At 36.7% G+C, this 23,485-nt stretch overlaps 1 protein-coding gene across 6 annotated transcripts in view; it reads right to left on the minus strand.

Annotated features, from left to right (window-relative positions):
• Nucleotides 1-23,485, minus strand: part of pde1cb (phosphodiesterase 1C, calmodulin-dependent b) — a 155,451-nt gene that overhangs the window by 25,246 nt on the left and 106,720 nt on the right. For 3 of the 6 annotated variants that reach the window (XM_036138353.1, XM_036138356.1, XM_036138357.1), the window contains 7 exons: nt 12,278-12,391; nt 8,000-8,002; nt 7,528-7,545; nt 7,257-7,439; nt 4,799-4,865; nt 3,710-3,826; nt 3,061-3,201 (listed from right to left, as the gene is read on the minus strand). In XM_036138353.1, the coding sequence (XP_035994246.1) occupies nt 3,061-3,201; nt 3,710-3,826; nt 4,799-4,865; nt 7,257-7,439; nt 7,528-7,545; nt 8,000-8,002; nt 12,278-12,391 (643 nt within the window). The remainder of the gene's footprint in view (nt 1-3,060; nt 3,202-3,709; nt 3,827-4,798; nt 4,866-7,256; nt 7,440-7,527; nt 7,546-7,999; nt 8,003-12,277; nt 12,392-23,485) is intronic. The other 3 variants (XM_036138355.1, XM_036138359.1, XM_036138354.1) reach the window with 2 other exon arrangements.

Here is a 23,485-nt window from a genome sequence, read left to right on the forward strand (position 1 = left end):
CTCTGTTATTCTTTTATGAATTAATGCTATCAGAAGGTCACACAACACACCATGCTTTCAATTTTATAGGTCAGGGTCAGACCTTTTTTACTGCAGTTTTTGACTTCAGCAAACATCACAAGAGGAGATCACAGCTGTTAGGTATAAGGAAATCTGTCAATTTTATTAGACCAGATAAATAGCTGTAACTATATACAGCAAGAAGTTGTATATTTCCTAATACATGCAGTCGCATGTAATACATAGAAAACTGCATTCTGCTGAGAATTGTTTGTCAAAAATGCATCTTAAATATAATCGCTTTTGAACAGGTACCAAGCCTAATTTACATTAGTCACATTTATGCATTTATTTTTGTCTGATGTAATATCCAATTTTAAATGCTGAGTTTCCATTAGCTACAAACAAAAAAAAACATAATTAACAGAAACAAAGTCTTAACAACATCAGGCTGAATGTAACTGATCTATATTCACTTAGTGAATTGAGTTACTGAAATAAAATTCAAATTTATTGAACATGAATTTATAGAATCTAGAAACTACAAAACTGGAACATATAACTCCAGGTACGGCTTCACTTCCCTGGCTTTTTGTTTGTTACAGGATTGATTTGAAATATCGCTACTGGTTTTTAAGGCTCCTAATGGTCTTACTCCACCATAGATTTTAAAACATATATCTACACGAACAAGAGGGTTAAACAACCAGTTGCTCTTAAATCTTCCGAGGTTCATTCGGAAGAGTAAAGGCGAACGTGCCTTCTCTGCTGCAGCCCCAAAACTGTGGAATAGTCAATCAATCCATGTCAGAATTGCTCATAACCTCAACACTTTTAAGGTGCTTTTAAAGACCCACCCCCACTCATTTGCTTTTGAATTAACTAGATATTAACTAGGTGTCTTAAATATCCATATTTTTGCATTCTTTTTATTTCTTTTTAAACTAATGAATTATTTTATTCACGTTTGTGTGTTATTCTTTTTTTTTTTTTTTTTTTTTACTACAATTATGTTGCTCTTGCTGTGCCGCACTTTGGTGCAACTTGTTTGTTGTACAGTGCTATATCCATAAAGTTGACACTGACATTGACATAAATGCTTTAGGTTAAAATCTATCCAAAAGGAACATATGTTTTATTTATTAAAGCATCGTCTCAGGTTGCTAGCACTACGCTGCTGTCACACTGTTGCCTGTACTGTCATGTTTGTAGACATATGTTGGCAATGCGGGCGACAATGTTTTGTCAAATGTTAAGCCCTGTCATGCCTTTGAAGTTTGTGTCTCACTTTGGATGGGGCCCCGTTTTGTGCATTGTGTACACAAATTGGGGGCTGATGGATGTAAAATTCAGCTGTGTTAGGATCAAGTATATTTCATTTGTTGTGACAGTACCATTTTTTCACATCTTTAAAGATTAACATACTATTTGGGCATAAATAATCAATAATTCATGAATGTCTCCATGTGATTAAATAATTTGTATGTGCGGTCATTTCAAAGTATATTGAGCAACTAACAGTTGGAGCCACTCCAAGCATTCAGTATGTGGAAGGGAGGATATTTTTTAGTACATACAGAGCGTCTGCATAGTGTTGCATGACATGAGTTTATGTTCAAATGTGGTCATTCTTGCAAAATTTGAGTAGCACATGCAAAAATTGTGTAGCGGCAGCGCACAGATGCAGTTTATAAGGCGTTTCAGGAGTCGTAATAGTCATGCTGTGACTTTTTTTGACATGTCCAAGCAAAGCCTATGCTGCAATAAAATGTGAAATGATAAACAGACACCCAATAGTAGAATGCAAGCGATTTTAGCCCTTTGCCAGTTTGTAGTATTTTGTTGTCATTTTGTCTCTTCTGTCCTCCATTTCAAACAGAAAACATTTCATGCCCATCTACATCGACAAACAGTCCATTTTTATTCACAGTTTACAAAACAGTAAAGGTACGAAATGATGATGGTGTGAATTGGCCAGCGGACATGTGAAACAACTTACTTTGATGCGTGAATGTGTTTTTTTTTTTTTCGTTTTTAAGGTTTGGCTGGATCCTGTGAGTCTTTGCAATATAAAGGCACAATAGTGAGTGGGCAATTCCTCTGAGATGGGCATTCATCTGACTGCGCTCACACACACCGTGAGGGGATTTAGCTCAGGGAGCCCAGTCGATATTGGTGACTAATCAACAGTGGGTGATGGGGGAGTCATTAAAGAACAGGGCGGGGGACCAGATGGCCAATCCACTGCTCTGTATTTCTTCATAAACCAGCTTTATGAATGACCTGTTGATTGTTGATTTAGTGGAGTCTGGAGGGGTTTTAAAAAAAATGATAGATGCCGCTCTCTCGCTCTCCCAGGAGCCTGTGGTTGTGGAATGAATGTGACTTTACTCCGCAAGGCACGGCCCAAAGAAACACACCGCGTCGACAGCTGTCGCCGCCTTCTTATTAGGGTGATTAAATAAAAGGAGTGGGAATAGGGTCGGCCTTCTCTTGGGCTGGCCAGGGACTTTGCTTGTGTTTTTTGTGTTGAAATGAATATTGTGTCACATGTGCCCTCAAGTCACTTCTCTGAGAAGGTGAGAAATGTAGGTCAGGATACGTTATCAAAACAAAACAACACACACAAAATGTTGAGATGAAATAATCTTACAACAGAGACACTTTTTTTTTCTTGAAGTGATTATAAAGGTTTGGGATAAATAATAAGCCACTATTTTACGGTGAAATCTATATTATTTTTAATATGTTGCCTACTTACTGTCAAAAATGGATTTAAAGTGTATTGGGAGTGTTATTCCCCATAAAATTAGTTTAGGGATTCTTGACGGATAAAAACTGCATATTTAGAAGCTGTATGTCAGGCAAAGCTGCAATCAGGCTGGCAAACATCAGCGGACAGAGATGTTCTGAATACCAATGGGATAAAATCCCTTTCATTTTAGCTTCAGTCCAATGAGCTTCCTCTTATCGAACTCAACCAACACACTCAACTTGTTTCTGCGGATGCTTAGAGCTAAGACAAATTATGCAATCTAAGCCGCGTGCACTCCTACTCACCACCATGCCGGTCTTGAGAAGAAGGTAATGCACAGTCTGGGTTACATCAGCTGCGTGCATCAGGTTGTGGTAGGGATTTTTATGTTTGCTGTATCCGACTTCCAGGGCTTCCACGAACGACACCACCGCGGAGATCGGAATCTGAAATGTAGAAAGCCACAAGCATCTGCGAGTCACAAACACTTAGAGCGGCCAGAAACATTCCAAAATCAATTTGGGACTTAAATGCAACTTAATGGGCGCAGCGTAGGAAACCGATGTCATAAAAATCATCCATCAGAATCATTTGGGCTACAGGAAAAACTAAAATTACATGTTCATATCTGCTTTACAGCCTGTGCCATTTACTGCCAGATGCTATCAGTACCAGTGGATTGTCCTCAGCCATTAGGATCTGTGGGAAATGAGCTGCACAACTATTAGAGCCGATGAAGTGTGCCTAGACCCCACTATAACATTATCATTGCTGAAATAAAACGACACAAAGTTGATCTTAAGGGACTGAAGTTGTTTGCTTCCCTTCATCTGTTTTGGGATGTTGAAGGTTCTTGTCAGTAATGAGGAGTGCTTCTTTAACCTTGTTTTAATGGCACAAAAATATCAATGACCCGTCAGGCAGGAGTGTTGCAGTACGTCTTTCAGACTTTACCTTGAAACGGCTTATGAGATCATATCTTGTGAGCAACTCATAGAATATGAATTTAAGAGCGTGATCCCCACTGGCATCATTTAGAGCAAACACGTCAAACGACCATTTGTCGACATTCTGTGTGAAAGAGAGAGAGAAAAAAAGAATTAAACTTTAATTCAAACAATACAAGGTAACTTACAAAAGCATCAATAACTTAGGTGGTAGGCTAACAAAAAGCAGGCCATAATAGTGAAGTGGAGGAAAGATACTACATAATCTTTGTGTTTTTTAGCTCATATTTAGCTCCTATAGGGTATTATCTTCCTAAATGGAACTCTGAAAGACCAACTTTAAGGTTTGGTAAGAGAACATTAGTAAAAAAAAAAATTGCATCAGGAAGAAAAAAGTTGTTCAGTCGATTGAAGCAGGTGGTAGCAGCGTCCTGCTGGGAGGATGCTTTACTTTCAGGATGATGGATGGAGCTAACTACAGGGCAATCCTGAAAGAAAACCTGTTTGAGGCTGTGAAAGACTGCAGAGGTTCACCTTCCAGGTTCACCACAACTCTAAAGATACAGGCAGGTGGAATTTGGATCAAATTATCTTTAAGAGTTAGAATGGCCCTTCCAAAATAACCAGACCTCTTTCCAGCAGCATGTCCACTACAAGGATGGGAAATTGCCCATCACAGTTGCTTTCCATCCTATCTGTCTAAGTCTGTAAGATGGTGGAGACCTAGCCCAGAATACATGCAGCTGAAATTCTAGTAAAAAAGTTGTTAATTAAAAAAAGATTACCTTAATAAGACCTGAATGTGCACTGTGCCGTACTCAACATATATTGTGAAAACTATGTATATTGTTATGCATTTAACACCAATTCACTAACTGTGTTGATCTGTTAATAAAATCCCCATAAAATGGTCTGACGTTTCTGGTTGCAACATGACAAAATGTGGAAAAGTTCAGGAGTACGAATGTTTTTGAAAACAATTGTAAATTTACCCGCCTAAAGGTAATTATGTCACGCTAGTGTTTGATATCGCATGAGTTTTTCATTTTTTTTTAATATAGTTTCTTGCTTTGAGTGTGAGTGTGCACGTTAATACCTTAAGCACAGATATGACAGATGCAGGGTAGCTGAGCCCCACCATATTGGAGGTACGCCGGTACATCCTGTTTGGATGAGATAAAGACATCAAATGCAGAGCCCTGCTGAGTGTAAATATCTTAAGAGAACACAGTGCCCCTTAACCACAGCTTGGGACGATCCCCACCAAGACTAGACACAACTCAGACTGCAAGAGTGATAAAAGAAAAGTTTATTTTATAAATAAGTGAATGTTGCTATAGGCTATTCCACATGAAAAAGGGGTTTCGGTACTAGAGGGATGGAGTATTATTTACCATCAAAAATAGCAAAATAAGGGGGGATCATTTTCTATAAAATTAGAAATGACATTAGGTACAAAACGACTTTGTCCGACAATGTCAGACTTTTATGAATTACTCTCAGATATGATGAAATCAAAGCAGCAGAACTGGTGTTTCATTTTTGTCTAGAAAAGGGGTAAATGCCATATAAAATGTACATAAATACTGACAACTCAGACTGCAAAACACAGTTGCCCTTTCTAAAACTCATTCTCCATGTTCCCAGTCTAGCTGTATTTTAACAGTTGAGTTTATTCTGAAAAAGTAAATTAAGAATGATTTTAGCTTACACAATTTAGACCTACTGATATAAGCAAATGCTTGCTACATGTTACTGAGTGATAAAGCTTGGAATGAGAGCTGGCTGACTTATTGTAATTAGCCAGGCTTGCCAAGGCTATAACAATGCATCACCGGCTTATGTGATGCTGCACTGGGCACACGTCTCAAAAATAAACATATTCAGGGCTAAAAGGTCCAGCTTTCTACTCAGAATTATTACTCCTATTCCAAGTAACCAGATGTTAATGGTAACATTATTAATCTAAGATCAGTTTCAAATATACATATCCTGTGTACAACATAAAGGGAAAGCAGTGAATTCCAACATTAGAAGCTTGTCTTATTTATGAACCAAAGTGTTAAGGGTGCTATGCTAAAGTATATATTTGCTAAACTTGAACCAAACAGCTTACATCATACAAATAATGATAATAATAATAAAAAAACTCTGTATTGCGCAAGTTAATTTTAAAAGAAAACTTGAAAACATAAAAACTGAGTCACACAGCAAAAAAAAAAAAAAAAAAAAAAATTAGATTGAGAAAACAAATTAGTGAACAGGCTAAAAATTATGTATTAAGACCAACATTACAGTTCAATGATGTAAAGAACCTAGAATTAGCCGAAATGTCTTTAACAGTTTAAAACAATGGTAATTTAGGATTATGAGGAATGCCAACATTTTGTCCAGATTATGTGTCAAGAACAAACTACAAAATCTCCCAAATCAAGGCTCCAGGAACAGAATGATGGCATTTTGTGTTTGGAGCCCTGGGAGAAGTAGTTTTTATAGGCCTTTAGTCTCGCTGTGTTCTGTTGGGTCTAATCCCCGACAACTGTTTCTAATCATCCAACCACCTCACCTGGTCCCTATCTAGTCACTATCCTGCTCAATACTTGTGTTCTCTGTTTCGTTCAGGGTCTACTTGTATTTATCATTCATCTACTTTGAGATTTCTGTCGTGTTTGCACCTCCCGTCTTCGTGCAGATGGACTTTTTAGTGTCAGCCTGTCTCTCCTTGTCCAGACTCTGTTCCCATTAAACTTCTAAATGTGAGCTCAAGAATTTACTTGACTGGGAGGAAACAAGTCAGAGACCAAGCGACATTTGCTCAGGAAGTATATTTTGAATATTTAATCTAGTTCTTGCTTAGCCGTGCTCAAGATGTTCTTGTTAATATTGCCGTTATGCTGCTGCTGGAGCATATTTATTCAAAGTTGCAGGACACAGCTCCTCAAAGATTTGAGTTTGAGACTATTGATGTAGACACAGTCAAATACTGAGGAAAGATTATCTGTTTAAAAAGAAATAACCAAGTCCTCAATCCTTTTCATTTGTAGTCTTGTGTTTTTCTTGTTCTTTATGCGGACATTTTTGACTCTGATATTTTCTGTTTGCTATAAAACGTTTTTGCAGCTATTCTGCCTGCCTGAGATGTGGGTCCTGCTCCACTGTTACATATATGACATTTCACTTCAGACATTACATACACCAGAAGACCATAAACCTAAAAAGAAATTGTCCTTAACAATGTTGCTCATATCTGAGAAATTATGAAAATGTGTAAATCTAAATGTGCAAATTCATAATAAAATTAAGATAAAGGTCAGTGTGAGTGATAACATTAAAAAAAGTATAAATTTAACCTACAGCCACAATGTGCATTAATTATATCCCTAATCACGTTTTACCCAGAGCCAAATTAAAGATGTTGATAGAATTTCTTTAACTCTCTTCAGGCAGTTCTTGTTAGAGCTGCAACTCCAAGTGATTTTTTTTTTTTTTATGATATGCAACTGCATGGTAGTTTGTGGTTGTGAAAATGCTTTAGTGCACTAATTTAACTTTACCTTTCCACAAAAATTCCCGCCTGGACCGCGTGGACGATGCTCCGGAAACGAGGTTTCTCTTCATTCCGCCGCAGCATCAGGCCCATCTGCCTGGTGAAGGTGGAGGCCAGCCAGTCTCGCACCTCTGAAGGCACAGACTCTGACTGGATGTCACTGAGCTCATCTTCTGTGTCCACCAATCGCCTGGATGAAGAGATGCAAGTACAAGACAGGACAAAAAAAAAAAAAAATAGCAAAAGAAAAAAAAATTCAGATAGACGAAGGTACTTACAGGGAAGTGAGAGATTCCCTGTAGATAAAACACAAATCCTAGACCTGTTATACAAATTCAAAACAACACCGAAACCCCAACAGTGCTTTATACAAATCCTATTGGGCCCCATAGATTCTCCATACCTTCACTAACATGCACAGGATCAAAAGCAAATCCTGTCCTTTAAAAACAAGCATTTATATCACTCTGATAATGATGGTGCCACATGAATTTGGCATTTGATAGTTTATGATCCTTTCACTTGGACTGGAGTCGGCCCATCGCTGACCCTAATCTGTTCGAGTCTAGATGATGAGAGGTTTATATAATTCCCAAAGCCTGGTCATAGCTCATATTTTGAAACGTCGCTCAACTATTGACAAGTTTATTTCCCTAACTTCAATTTTACCTCAAAGAGATTTTCAAACATACAGCCAGATTTGTTTGGCTGTCAGTCATTTAAATGTAAGGTCTTGTTAAAAGTACGTACCATCTGCCAACGTTAGCCATGCAGACATTCGGTGGGGCAAGAATTGAAAAAAAAAAAAAAAAAAACGTAACAAAAAATAACTTTATCAACATAACAGTAGCTACAACACAGACAGACACACAGATCCTCACTGTATAAGTCCTGTATAAGTAGATCTCGATGCTATGCAGGTAAAACAACAAATATTAATTTATTGCACTAAATACTTCAATCAGTTTTTTTTGTAATTGTAATTTTGCTTGCTAATGTAGGCAAGACAGAGTAGGCAGTTTAAAAAAAAAGTCAGATTCAATAAATTAGAACATGCATTTCTAAGAGGTTTGTTTGTCAGATTGAAAATGCCTGCTGAAAAAAAATTTTGGTCCGATACAAAATCTTAAATAATATTTTTATTAGCTGCAGATGGGAAAAATAATAATTACCAGAAATAAAGGATTTATAACATTATGACATATGTGTTAATCAGTATGTCTCCCTTAGTGAATTGACTTGTTGAAATAAATGAACTTGTCAATAATACTCAAATTTATTAAATTTGATTGTACTGCATGTTGTGTTTAGAATCTCTTCTGTGACATTTTGCTACAGAAGGCTGACTATTTCGTGCAGAATATTGTTTCAGCTGAAGTAGCACACAATGTTGAAACTCTTATTTGGTTTATATCTACCTTAGTACCTGTACTGGGGCATCTCGATATATTAGAACATCATGAAAAAGTTGACCTATTTCTTGAATGAACGAGGGAAACTCATAAGAATTTGATACGCAAAAGGTAAAGAAAACCCAAAATTCAGTTGCATGAAGTGAAAATGAGAATATTAAATGAGACCAATAAAACATAGTTTATCAACAGCCATGTTAAGGCCTAGACATTCATGGGGATGACTGTTGACTTCACAGTTGCAGACAGCCATCAATATCCTTCATAAGGAGGATGAGCGTCAAAAGCTCTGATAAAAAGCTGGCTGTTAACAGAGTGCTGTATCAGGACATATCAATGGACAGCCATGTGAAGAGGGAAAAGGTATGGTAGAACAAGGTGCAATAGCAACAGGGATCACCACAACCTTAAGAGGATTGTGAAGCAAAGCTTATTAAAGAGTTTGAGGGGGGGGGGGGGGGGGGGGGGTGTCACAACGGGCGTACTGCAGCCAGAGTCAATGCTTCAAGAGCCACCATGCACAGCGGTATCCTGGATAAAACCAACTACAGCCGTATTCCGAGTGCTATGCCACTTCTGGACCGGACACAACATCAGAAGGGTCTTTCGTGCACTAGGAGGAAGTAAAGAAGGAGCTGGACAGTTGGCCCTTTTTCAGATAAAAACAGATCTTGCATTCACGGTGTTATGAAGCACAGCTTTGGAGACTTGGTAGTGGAAAGGCACAACATTCAAACTCCTTGAGGTCCAGTGAGAAAAGTTCAGTCGGCACAAAATTCAAACTCAGATAAGAGTTCAGTCAGTGAGGATTTGAATAGTCAATTCATTTGCTGGTGTTGGCCTACCATATTTGATCAAGTCCAAACGTCGTCGCAGCCATCGACCGGGAACATTTAGAGCACTTCATGCTTCCTTCTTCTTACCAATTTTATATAGATGCTGATTTCATCTTGTAGTCTACTTTTCCTCTACTCTATTTTTTATCACCTTTTCTCCCCTTTAGCATTTTGTTTCATCCTTTTATCTTCCTTTCTCTCCTACCTTCCTGTTTTTGTGTCCATTAAACATGAAATAGTCCCAGAATAATAGCTTTTTGCATATATATCAAGCGGAGCACCATAGTGAAAGCAGTCATGCTCCACTGGTGAAAGTAAATCTGTTGAGTTTCCTTAACTCTCGGCAGGACCACAGGCTGATTTTCTGCCATGCTACTCAGATGCAGTGATTCATGCTACAGGAGCCCCGACAAGCAAGAGCCACAAATGCTGTGAAGTACATGAACTTACTTTTCAGTTCGCCTACATTCCTGTATTGAAAATCTGTTTGTATTGTTTTTAGGTTATATACAAATTGTCAGAGAACCTGAATTTTGGGTTTTACATCAATAGTAACCCATAATCATCAAAACTAACAGAAAAAAAAACATTTATACACATATAACATTGAGGAATTAATCTAAAAAAAAATACAAGATAAGCTCTTCTATTAAAATACTGAAACACTTAAGTTTTTCAACAGCATTCTAAATAATTTAAGCGCAGTTTAAGTGCAGTTTTACACATTATGCTTTTGAGTCATACAAACTCCAATGGGTGTCAAGGAAATTAGGCCAACTTTGGTTGATATCTTCAGGAAAATAGTACTGGAGCAAAGGCAAGGCATCCATTTTAGATTTAAGATAATCTGAAGCAAACATTGAAACCAAAATCAAACAGTAAATGCAATTAATACATTTGTTTTTAAGAAAGAAAGAAACAACACAAGAATATTATTCTTGGCCACAATACAAGTGCATCTAAAGAAATATTATATCATGAAAAATGTCAATATTCTCGTATATTACAAAAATGCATTACACATAGTGAAAAATTTTAAGCCTTTATTTCTTATAAGTTTTACGGTTATTGGTTCCTCACAATGAAAATCCCAAATTCAATGTTTGAGAAAATGTGAATATTACATGAGATAAATAAAAAAAAGATATTTTGAGCAGAAATATTAGGTTTCTGAAAAGTATGTTATTTCTATCCGCTCAATACGTGGTTGGGCCTCTTTTTGCATGAACTACTGCATGAATGTGGCGTCACATGGAGGCAATCAGCCTGTGGTTCTGCTGAGGTGTAATGGAAGCCCTGGTTGTTTTCATCTGGTCATCTGCTTTGTTGGGTCTGGTGTTTCTCATCTTCTTCTTGACAGTACCCCACACATTCTCTATTAGGGTTCCGGTCAGGGGAGTTTGCTGGCCAATCAAGCACAGTGACACCAGGGTCGTTAATCCAACTTTTGGTACCTTTGGCAGTGTGGGCAGAAGCCTACTGCCTACAACTCCATACGGCTCGTCAGCAGAGGAAGCATAACGTGCTCTATAATCCCCTGGTAGATGGCTGCATTGACTGTGAACATCAGAAAACACAGTGGACCAACAGCAGATGACAAGGCAATGGCACTGCAAACCATCACTGACTGTGGAAACTTAACGCTGGACTTCGAGGAGCATGGATTCTGTGTCTCTCCACTCTTCCTCCAGACTCTGGGACCTTGATTTCTAAGTGAAAGGCAGAATTTAATTTCATCTGAAAACAGGACTTAAGGCCACTGAGCAACAGTCCAGTTCCTTTTCTATTTAGCCCAGGTAGCCCATGTTAAGAATTTGTCTGTGTTTAGTGACTCTTGACTTTCTGTCTCAGTCTCAGCCTCCTTATGATGTTCCCTCAAATTCATGAAGGGATTTTGCTTGACAATCCTCTCAAGACTGTGGTTCTCCATCTTGCTGATGCATCTTTTCTTTTTCAAAAATGTTCTTTCCACTGAACTATCTATCAATATGCTTGGATACAGAACCTTGTGAGCAACCAGCTTCTTTTTATCAATGACCTTTCATGACTTTGCCTGCTTGTGCTGGGTGTCAAATGACTGTCTCCTGGACATCTGTCAGGTCAGCAGTCTTTCTCATGATTGTGTCGCCCACTGACCCAGACTGAGAGACCATTTAGGGGCTCGGGAGGTGTTTTGCAGTTGTTTTGAGTTAACCGATTAAGATGTGACACCATTAGTTTCCAAAATGTAACTTCTCCACAACATCCTAATTTTCTGAGACACTGAATTTTTAGTGTTCATTATCTGTAAGCAATAATCATCAAAATTACAAAAAATGTAAAGACTTGAAATATTTTATTATGTGTGTTATGAATATACAGTGGTGGAAAAAAGTGTTGGCCCCTTTCCTGATTTCTTATTTCTTTTGCATGCTTGTCACAAAAGTGTTTCAGAACAGAACATCAAACAAACACACAGAAAAACAAAAAGGAAATCAACGAATGGGGGAAACACTTTTTTTCACGCCACTACAGTGTATATCGTATGAGTTTCGCTACCTGAAATTACTTAACTTTTTCATTATATAATTTTTATTTTAATGTACTTGTAGTTGTGAGAACCTTTGAATTGTTGCTGCTCCCTTTTTGTGTTAATACATTGTGCTAGGTGCTTTGGAACATGTTTCTGAGCACCTAAGAGTAAAAGCATTGTCTGGCAATCATAAATGCACCTTCGTTGTGGCCAAAACATGAAGCATGCCAAAACTTGGCCCGCTACAGAGTGTTAATGTGTTTCTTACCTTGTCTCCTCAATGTAAACAGATTCAAGGACTGACGCTGCATACTCGAGGTTTTTCTTGAGGTCAGCAAGGGAAGCTTCTCCTCTCTCCAGTTGCTTCACCAGACATCGTAATCTAAAACAGAGATCCAGCAGTCATTGAATAAATGGGATTATGCTCATGCCTTACTGACATGACAAATTAATTTATTTGTTACTGATACTGGATTAATCCCGTTTGGGTTCACTGCGCTAAGAAATGCTTTGCCTTGTTAAAATAAAGCTCTCTCCTCTGTTAAAGAGAAACAAATAAATGCAATGAAACCAATAAAACATGTCCCAAGGTGCTCAACCATGCTGGTCACCTTGTTCTGTCCTAGCTTTGTCCTCACAAACGGCACTAAGAATGACTGTATAAAGGACAGATTGGTGTGATATAGCAAAAATGAGGTGGGCAATAACTGGATCTCACTCTCCTTCAAAAGGATGACCCTGAGATCAGTGTTTCTCCTATTATGGCTGCCACTTAAATACTTTGATCTTGTTTGACTTTTTCTGAAATAAAGTCCCTCATAAATGATTTGCAAAAAGTAGAGCCAATATGTCCAACATGTTTTTTTTTTGTTTTGTTTTTGTTTTTTCAAAGACTGCATTCTGACTGGTTGAAAAAAAACAAGTACAATGCATAGCGTCAAAAATATGCAGCACAGACTACATTCCATTCCTATACATTTTCATCTCCAGAGTGCTGGTATTTTACATGCTGGATGCCGGCAGCGACACATAATCACAATTGAGCAACCTGTTCAAAGATTATTAGCTCCACCTGAGGTTTTTTTTTCTACTCTGATGAGTCAAAATGTCTGCTGTTTGATAGGCCTATTCTAAAAATTGCCCACCTTTGATGTTGGCAGACTCTGCTTGGACTCATTTGCATGTGTTTACTATTTAAAATAGAAGTAACTCAAACACTGCAACTCCATGTGCTCCTGCCATGTAGCTTTTGACACTGTGACGAGCTGTATTTATTAAACTGCCTGAAAAACTAGGTCAGTGTCCTTGATTTCACTCCCATCTGCTTTAGATCCAATTTAGCATATTTTTAGGACTCAAATAATCATTAGAAAAGGCATTTTTATAAAACATGGCTCTAATGAGCATTCTAAAAGGTATCCCGTGTTAATGTTCTGTTAATTTCCGGTTTAAATTGCAGCATAAGTTCAAATATTTTGCTCCTGAAACTTAATTTGATATAAGACAGTCCGAGTGTTGTTTGTGAGAAATTTCAAGGGGTATGAATAGTTTTGGAAGGGACTGCAAATGCTCCATATTCACAACACATGTTATTTTTCATAGAAATTCAATTCAAATCAATCAAATTCTTTACAATCTAAGAGTCATTTGTCATTCCAGGTCCATTTGAAAAAAGTACAATTGAATCCAAACATTAATACCACGCAGCCAAACTAGCACAGCTGTGAACACCTAGGTTTCAAAAGCAAAAAATAAATAAATAAATAGTCATACAAAAATGTATAACTACTGACAATATTAAATTCAAGCTTGTCTGCACAATATGAATGTGTCTAGCATATTAAATAAGTATGTTTAGCACTACCCATATTTACAATGCCAAAAATAGCATTAAAAGCGGCAGCTCCAATTAGCAGACTGTCACCTCTTGCTGTACACCACCTGTTGTTCTGTAGGTAGCGACTGAATGCCCAGAGAGGTTACAGTTGATGATGAAATATTAAAAGGAGCTGCGGGTGACTTCCGATGCACTCATTGATCACTCACATTCCCACAAATCCCCTGCCCACTCCCGCCACCAAGTCAGAGCTCCTAGGAATTTGGGTATTAGGATGTCTAATAGCACGATCTTAGTGTAAGTATTGTTACAGAAAATGTTAAGACGTTCTTGATAGAGAAAACAGAACACATGTATTGCACTTCAACATGATTGTCTGAAAAAGAGCGTCCTAGCTGACTTGTTTACATCTGGCAACCAATATAAAATGAGAAAAGCAAAACCAACCACGGGTGTTTGGTAAGGTAAGACGACAAAACGTGGAATTTTGTCCACTGGCAGGATGTGATGGAAAACAAAGAGCACAAATACAACCATGAAAAACTTAGATCAAGTGTAGGGCTGACTAGAGAAGTTATACATTAAAGAAAAATGTGAAAAATTAAAAGGTTGACATCCTAACGAAAGGAGAAACCAAACCAATGAGAAATAAATATAATTACTTGAATTTAGTATGTGAAATGCTGAAGATTAAGATCATGTTCATGATGTGTTAACATGCTAACAATGGCCAAATCTCAATGGGGACAATGCACAACTGGGATCATTTATTGTGTAATAACATGTAGCTGCAATATGTTCTGGTGACACATTTTGCAGATGCTCTGAATAAACCACAGCATTCTAATGGCTTAACAAATTTAAAAATAAAATAAAAATGGGTCACTGCTGCAGGTGGTGCAATTGTAGAGTTTACATGGTGTGCGTCGCTCATGAGACAGGATTTTTCACCACTTTCCAAATCAAAAATGTATGGCAGACTGGTTTATCTGGTGATCAACTTGTATATGCTACAAAACCAGAAAAGCAAAGTGTTAGAGCAAATTTCTTTTGGCTAACGTCTTCCAATGCCATTGAAATAAAAGACTGATACCCGTGATGGGGGAATTATGTCATCTTACAAATTAGGAAAAGACAAAATCGCTCATGGTTATGTTGATGTGCCCCTAAACAGTGGCTAAAAGCACAGGTCTCTTCGAAGAACCCCAGGCATAAAGGCTAAACTGTAACACTAGAATCATTGGGCTTGTTATTTGGACGCCACTAATAACTGTTATTAGGAGCAGCTGTGTTCCTGTAAGGTTTGGTCCTTGGGTAGAAAAACAGAGAAAAAACAACAATATAACTTCTTGAATAAAATGCATAATCCCTCAGAATATTTTTTTTTTTGTGCGTGTTGGCAATTTGTTTTTATTTTCTATCTTCTGGAGGAGTGGTTGTTTTGAAAGGTAATATTGAAAAGTAGGAACAAAAGCGCACAGCTTTGTCTCTCTAACAATAGCCTAGACAGGATGTCCAACCAATTATTTGTTCAAAGGAATTCAATAGACTTACAGCATCCAGGGGTGCTTTCTAGTGAGTGATTTCTTTTTGTGAAAGCACAAAAATGGGAAAATAGATGTGTTGTATTGTAGCATGAAGGCCAAATAGAAATTTCTGACAGAACGATTCAAATATAAACTCTTATAGGGGTGAGGAACTTAGTTCCAGGATTGTCATGAAATGACGCTGCCAACCAAAAGAAAATCAGCCTCTTTTACCTGCTGCCACTGCCAATGGAGGCAATCTGCTGTGTTAATACCACGGCTCAGGGCCAAAGTAACTCCTGGGCACAAAGCCATTTGAAATATTATGTTTAAGCCATAGAAAAGATGAGGGATTGACAAGCAGGAATTAAACTTTTCCTTTTTTTTTTTGGCTAAACATTAAATTTGTCAATGCTTTTAATTATACCCACCAAACAGCTTAGTGTCCTATCACCATATGTTTTCACCATGTAAGCTGTAGGAAATGTATGCCAAGCTTTTCCAAAGATTTACGGTTCACTATAAAGATAATCCTCCAGGGTTAAATGCTTTGCCATATTTACTGAGAGCTGCGCAATGCTATTTTCTAACTCATTTCAAACATTAAGAAGTGTCACTGACTGCTTGAAAACACTCAGGTCAGCAGTCTTACACACACACACACATATATATATATATATATATATATATATATATATATATATATATATATATATATATATATATATGTATACACATATACATTATATATATATATATATATATATATATATATATATATATATATATATATATATATATATATAATGTATATGTGTATACATATGTATATATATATATATATACACACACACAACTAAACTTAATTTTGGCTTTTCATTAGTTGTAAACCAAAACCGCAATCAAAATTATTAAAATCAATTCCAACTGATTAGATTCAGTTTTGAATTGAATGACTGAAATTAGTTAAGTTATTGATGATATTCTGATTTAATGATATGCACCTGTCTGTTTGACAGTTTAATTGTAGCATTTCGGTTATTCATGCATGTTAATATAAACCGCTCAACCATGAGCTGAAGATTACATAATTGTTAATACTTTCTATCTGAGGAAAGTCAGTCATGGTGGAACACCCTAAATATGCAGACGTGGTACAGAACAGCAACACAGTGGACACAGAAATATCAAAGCAAAGACTAGTGAAGACATGATTAATACAATTTTCCTGCTCGAAAGGAATTCTCCTCAAACGCTGGCCTGAGAATATTGCTAATAAATATACAGTACATGAGATACAGTTAACTGAAGTGAATAATAAAGTACGGGTATTGGAGTTAGTTCATAATATATGCAGTTTTTGTCAAGATCTAAACAGCTTTGTAAAGCCTGGAGTCAAATGTCATTCCAATTTTTTTTCTCTGAGATATGATTTAAAGTAAGCACATGATTTGAAAAAAAGTATTAATATGATAGCTCTGATACTGATATGTTTTAAAATTTTTATATACAAAAACATGAAGTGATCTGTGTGACTCCGTGACATACAGCAAACAACCCGGACAGAATTTGGCCCAGAAAATAAAATATCATGAACCATGGATTACACTCACATAGAAGGAAGGCAAATTTGGTATTTTCAAAAAAATAAAAAATTATCCACCCATCACTCTCACTGAAATAACTAAAATGGTTTGGGCTCATAATTGAGGACCTAAACGCAGGGCACGGGAAGCAGAAGTGATGAAGATTAGCCCTTGAATAAACAGAACAATTTACACAAACTCAGAGACAAACAGCAAACAAATTCCAACAAGCAACAATAAATCAGGTACTGACGGGAATAAAGAAGAACAAGAGCAAACAGCAGAGAGGGTGGCAGGAGGAGCTGATGACTGAATATAAGCAGAGAGTTTAATCAATGGGAGGAGTGGCTGCTTGAAAGGAAACAGGTGAGTCTAATTACTGAATTTGGGGCAGATGTGGGGGGGGAGTATGACTTTATAAACTGAGTCTGGACGCCTATGTGGTAGATAATCTATGGAAGCATCACCAGGGGAAATAGGTACCAAGCGGCCCAATCACAAAAAACACAGATGAGTAAATAGTCACTAAAAGACTAAACATGACTGAACACAAATTAGACAGAAACATGCATGAGAAAAACAAGAATTTGCTAAAAAACAAAATAACAAAAACCTGTGACTAAATTAACTTAAAAGCCTTTTAAGTCATGGTAACGTATTCAACTCTGTGGGTTCACTCTAGGACTAAATAACTAGCCCTTATATGAGCTACCCTGCTCTTTATACAGCAATGGTACAACTCTGACACCTCTGCTCTTTGAAGAACTGAGCAATAAAAACGCTGAACAAACAGGTGGAAACCATTGCTAAATTTAGCAGGAATTTACTGTCATAACAAATGATAAAATGTTTAAAAAAGTATTAGAACTGTGAAAATTAAGGGTATATAATTGGATCTGCAGCATTATTGTTACTTTTCTATTTTCAATAAAACCATGTTAAATATATAGTTTAAAAAAAGAGTGCATAGCCCTGACCTGCACTGAAGCTTAGTGTCTGAGTGTATGCTTAGTGATTTGAAGAATTCATAATCTTCTCCTAAGCGTCCTAATCTCTACTGTTTGACAGCTAAGCTTTATCTTTCAAAGCATGCTATAAAGAGGTGAAGATCCCAGGGAAATGGCACGTCCGTTTGAGCTCTGCAAAACACGAGATATGACGGTGAAGGCCTAATTTTGAATATTTCTACAGCCGTTTGTATGATGTGCTTGTAGAATTCAGAGAAAGTCTTGCAAGTGAGGCAGCGATGCTACCGATGGAACAAATTAGGCCCTGAAAGAGAAACCTTTAAATTGTTTGAGTTTAAATACATTTTGTGTCACATAAAAAAGGCATCATCTGCAAGAAATGTGGGAGCAAATGTTCAAGGTATGCAAAATCATGTCTCACAGATTGTTTGGTCTAAAATGTCCGTTTTGAATTTGCGTTCAGGATAAGGAGAGCAAATAAACAACCTCAACCTCCAGCAGTCAGTTTTTGTAACCTAACGATAGGATTTCTGTTCCTTAAACAAAATTTAAGAGAAAATTGGAGTTAAGAGTATTTTTCCCTCACTTCCTCTGCTTCCAGTTCTTTGCGCTGACCTTATCATAGAAGTGTGGAAAAGAAAAACAAAGTATGGACAAAACGACTGCAATTAGCTGGTGTTTGACGGTGTAAGGTGGAGGTCCACAACGCTCTAACTCTTGACAACCGTTGTGAATTTAATTTCAAAGTTATTGTTGTACCTTTCTGGCTTACATTAAAAAAACAAGCACAATTCTGGTTTGACAAACTGTAGCAACAGTTGTTTTTTTTTTTTTTCAATGTAGAAAAAAAAAGGGGGGGGGGGGGGGGAGTAAATGAGATTGGATTGAGCAGAGAGACAATGAGAACGGAGCCAGGATGCAGAAATTGGTAACCGCCTGTGTTCCAATGACATTCTAGCCTCCATGGTGAGTAATCAATGGCCTTGGGTCAATGTAATCACCCAGGGGGATCCGGGTGCTTTCAGGAAACACACAGGTTTTTGGGCTGATAAGCAGAACAAAGGCCTTTTAAAACGTGATGACTCAAGTTAAGCTGAGGTAGCTTCCACATATTCAGCAGCATCTGTTGTCATTTGTGACCTCAGCAGCGACAAAATTATCAGGAAAGCATCAAGCTCCTGCATATACAGCTTTACACGGCAAACAAGGGCAAAGGAGAAATTAGAAACATTGTTTATGAGAGAATTGGTGTCAGGTAAATGAGAAAAAAACAGTAGAGTGTTTGGCCTGCAGCGTTTTTCCATGAATTCAATAGAAAACAGCTTTTCTTTTGCTCTCTTTATTAGCTCATTGATATTCTTTGACAACACACAGACCTGGTAATGAGGTCATTATCTGCCATTGAAGAAACGATGACTATGATGCATTATATTATTAGTACATTATGATTTTAAGTAATTGTCACATCTTATATTCTTCAGGAAAGTTATTATATTGTCAACAACTTTGAGAAATCAAAACAATGTCAAGCAGCTTTGGAACATGTGCAAAGGCGAAAGATTAGACTTTACATTTTTAATGTGAAAGCAAGGCCAGGAATTATCGACAAACTTAAAAACTTTATTCAAGAGTGACTTCTCATTTTTGCAGCAAGCAGAACCTAAGGTGAAGGAGCCCAGGGCCATAAATCTCATCATAACCTTTAAAATGCTCTGGCTGCCAGAGAGCGAACTTGTATTCATTCTCCATCTTCTCTTCCCCTCTTTTCTAAGTTATGTGTTTGTTTCAGAAGCCTAGTATAAGAACATTAACATTTTTAAAAGAAATCTGTAAAAATGATTTGACAAAAACACATTGCCAGATGAGTCCTATGTTGAAATGTGCAGTTTTTGAAATCTAAGAGTTTGTATTTGAACCTTAAATTATGCAAAGCTTAATAATGTATAAAGCATTAGAAATCAAATCCACCAGTTGACAAAGGCATTATAACAGTACATTGTTACTGCATTTAAAAAAAATTATCTTGTGCATACTCACAGGTATGTATAAAATAAGTCTCCTTTAGATACTGCCTTGTTCTCCTTTTCCTATGAAATGTTTTCTTTGTTGAAGATTGTCGTTTTCTGCTCTGCTTGTTAGTCTGTTGTTTTTTTTTACATTGCGAGTGTACATACAAGTCAAATTATTTGTATGTACCCACAAACTTCATGAATAAAGCTGATTCTGATTCTGAGGATGAAGAGGTTATCTTTTTTGACAAATGTTTTAATTACTTCTTTCCACTGGTGTTGACTGGAATGATGGGCATAGGCAATTGCAGGCATGCTAGGACTAACTGATGGGGCTCTCATCAGACTGGCAGCAATTCTTGGTTTTTTATGCAGATACCGATTGAAAAGTTGGTCTCTGCTGAATAAATTGTAGGGACTTTAAAGTAATAATTCTGCTCCAGGTTCATAGCAATACATTTTGAGCAGACCATATGTTTTTTTTTTTTTTTTTTTTTTTTGTAGCAACTCTGTTCAAAGCAGCGGCTGCAGATCTTGAGCAATGAAACCTGACCCTTTCAGTCTGCACTGGTCCTCTTCACAGACAGCTTTCATGTTTTTTTTTTTATTTTTGCTGTTTTTTATGTCACTAAATAAACCATCCATATAGGGGTTTCAAACAGCTCTGACATTTGCTGCAGCCGTTGACTTTATAGGTCATCTTCAAAAACATGTTGTTATTAAAATGATAAAAAGAAAAAAAAGAAACACATTTAAAAGTATCTGAAATAAATAGGAAATCTGGACAGGACGAGTTGATTTATTGTTTCATACAACAAACTAGATCCAAAATGAGTTTGATTGTATATGACAGAACATTTTAATGGTGTTGTATCTGTGAAAGAAAAATAACCTTGTTTAAATTGCTTGAGATGATTTTTTTTTTCATTGTGACAGCGCATAAGATTATTCGAATCGAAAGAATCAAATTCGAAAGATAATTTATTCTGCTCTTTTTAAATAAGACATTAAAAGTAATCCTTTTTAAAGCAAAAATAAATAATAAATAAAACACTTTTTCAAATTGAGATTTTCAGTTGCAGTAAGATCACTTTGCTTCTCAAAATCTTAAAAAAAAACTTTCGAAAGAAATAATGTCAAAAAAATGACAGTGACACAGCATGCCAGCAAGCATTTTTTTTTAAATTCCTCTCTTCTTTTTGTACTGATAAAAAACATGGGCTAAACGGGTAACGTGTTATTGTTATAACCCATAATTGTTATTTTTTTATGAGTGGGAAGAGTCACAGCTGGTATATTCTGCATGATTTAACTTCAACTAAAACCCTTCAATAAACCTACAAGTGTTGTTACAGTGCAAGACAGCTCTCCCCAAGCAATTTTGGTAACTTCAAAAAATTTTCTAATATCGTTCTAAACAAAGCCTCTCCTGTGGGAGTTTGCAAATGACAGATGTGACAAGAATGGCGTGGGACAGAAGAAACCTTAAAAAAGATCAGTAGCTGGCTGAATACAGCCCACTCATGTCAAAGTCTGCCAATCAAATCTGCAAGATGAAGTAAATTATTCTCTGTTATGCCATAAGCAATGAAAATAAAGTGAGTGCATTTGTGTGTGTGTGAAAGAATAAGAGTTTTTTGTGTGAAAGCTGTATTCCACACTGAGTAAGATAAGACCAGACAGGAGAGACTGGCACTGAGAGAAAAAAAAAAAAAAACGGTTTATTTACAAAACAATAATTGCATGAGGCTTTCGCTGGAAGAAAAGCAGATAATGGACCTTGATCTGTCTAACCTGACTTAAAAATACAGCAGTAGGCAGGTGATCGTGGATGGACTTATGCTCAAGTTGAGTTAATTTATTTATGGGACCCTAGGGATGGGTACCTTTAACATTTGAATTGATATGGTACCAATAACCAGTACCTGGGGATCATTTCTCAATTTAACATATTTAAATCTCAATGTATAAACTTGTTTGGATCTCCAAATGAACCTAACGGAGTAATTTTCTTGAATCCACACAGCATAAAACACATTTTTATTAAAAGAACTGTCATCAAGACAGTGACTGCAAAATGATTGGTGCTTACAAGTCCTCAATAGCAGGACTATAAAAGTTGTTAGATTTGTCCCTATTTTTTATTTTTTTTTGTAAAAAAAAGTTGCTACAGGTGTCTGAAAAGTCGCTAAACATAGCATGAAAATCGCTAGCTAGGCAACAGTGCCCATAGGTTGCCTTCCTCAGATTTGAAGTATTCACGCCGCTGGCATTGTGCTTTGCGTCACAAATATTGCAGCGAGCGTAATCTGCACTGCATTTTGGAAAGTGGAGCCAATACTTTTGTGCGCTTTCTATCAGCCATGCTTGCTTTGTTGACTGGACATCATTACATTCTTGAGGATGCAATGCTGTATTCAAGTAAGGCATGGAAAATTGCCCACTCTTCCACTACCTCAGTGTCAAAATGATTTGTTTAGGTACCAAAATATGGTACCTTTTGATTTTACATGAATAGGTACTTGGTAGTACTGAGGGAATTTGGTCGATACTCATAAAAGTACCTAATTTGGTACCCATCCCTAGTGTCACCCTACCAATAAATAAATAAAGTAAAATACAATATCAAGAGTTGCCACTGATGAAGAAATGTATGCCATTCTTTCAGGATGCTATTTAAACAGGAAATGACATTTCATGAAACTTGCAGAGATAAGGTCCATATTAACGAGGAGATACACACAGAGACAGCTGTTAACAGTTAATGATGGCTTCCATCACTCTGATCTGTGAGCTAAGATACTAAAGAGAGCTTAAAATTTCCCTAGAATAAATTTGTCTTTGTTTTAAAATTACAGTAAAATCCTGATTTTACAGAGACTTCTCTCATACACATCATGTGATCTTGGCCCTTGGCTTAATAAAATATTAATCATTGGCCACAATTGTCAGGATTGCTGGAAGAAATGCTGTTAATTATAATTCTCATGAAAAAAATTAAAATGGCTCAATTGGTCAAAGCCGGAGAATGAAAATGAGACACAAAACTGGGTGGATCATTACAGATTTTTGCTATGTCTGGGACATTATTTTGGTCATTGGTTGAGGTTAACCTAGAAGTAGAATTTGAAAAACAAAAACATAGTCTTTCTTTGTTGATGTGATCAGCTTAAGAAGTTCACAATGTGCAATCTTTAAGTGGACAGCAATTAAAGATGCTTCTGGCAAAGAGTAAAAGTCAGGGGTATTAATCAAAGGTAACTGATTTAAAAATCAGTTTTTAACCCTATTACATTAATGGGGCAATGTTCAGTCCTGTCATCTGACATTTTTTTGTCAGATGGTAATAATAAATATTTTCCACAATGTGGCTGTTAAAGATATTCTGTACTTTTAAGTCACAGATGTTAAAAGTGTGAAGGCGCAGGCTCATTAGCAAGCTAATGCTTCTTATCTAAAGTTTAGCAATTAACACACTCTTCAATATTGTTTGCAAGACTGATTTTCAGTTGATAGGAAAACATAGTCAAAGACAGAGCTAAAATTAAAT

This window comes from Fundulus heteroclitus, chromosome 6, assembly GCF_011125445.2.
Source record: "Fundulus heteroclitus isolate FHET01 chromosome 6, MU-UCD_Fhet_4.1, whole genome shotgun sequence".
Taxonomy (NCBI): domain Eukaryota; kingdom Metazoa; phylum Chordata; class Actinopteri; order Cyprinodontiformes; family Fundulidae; genus Fundulus; species Fundulus heteroclitus.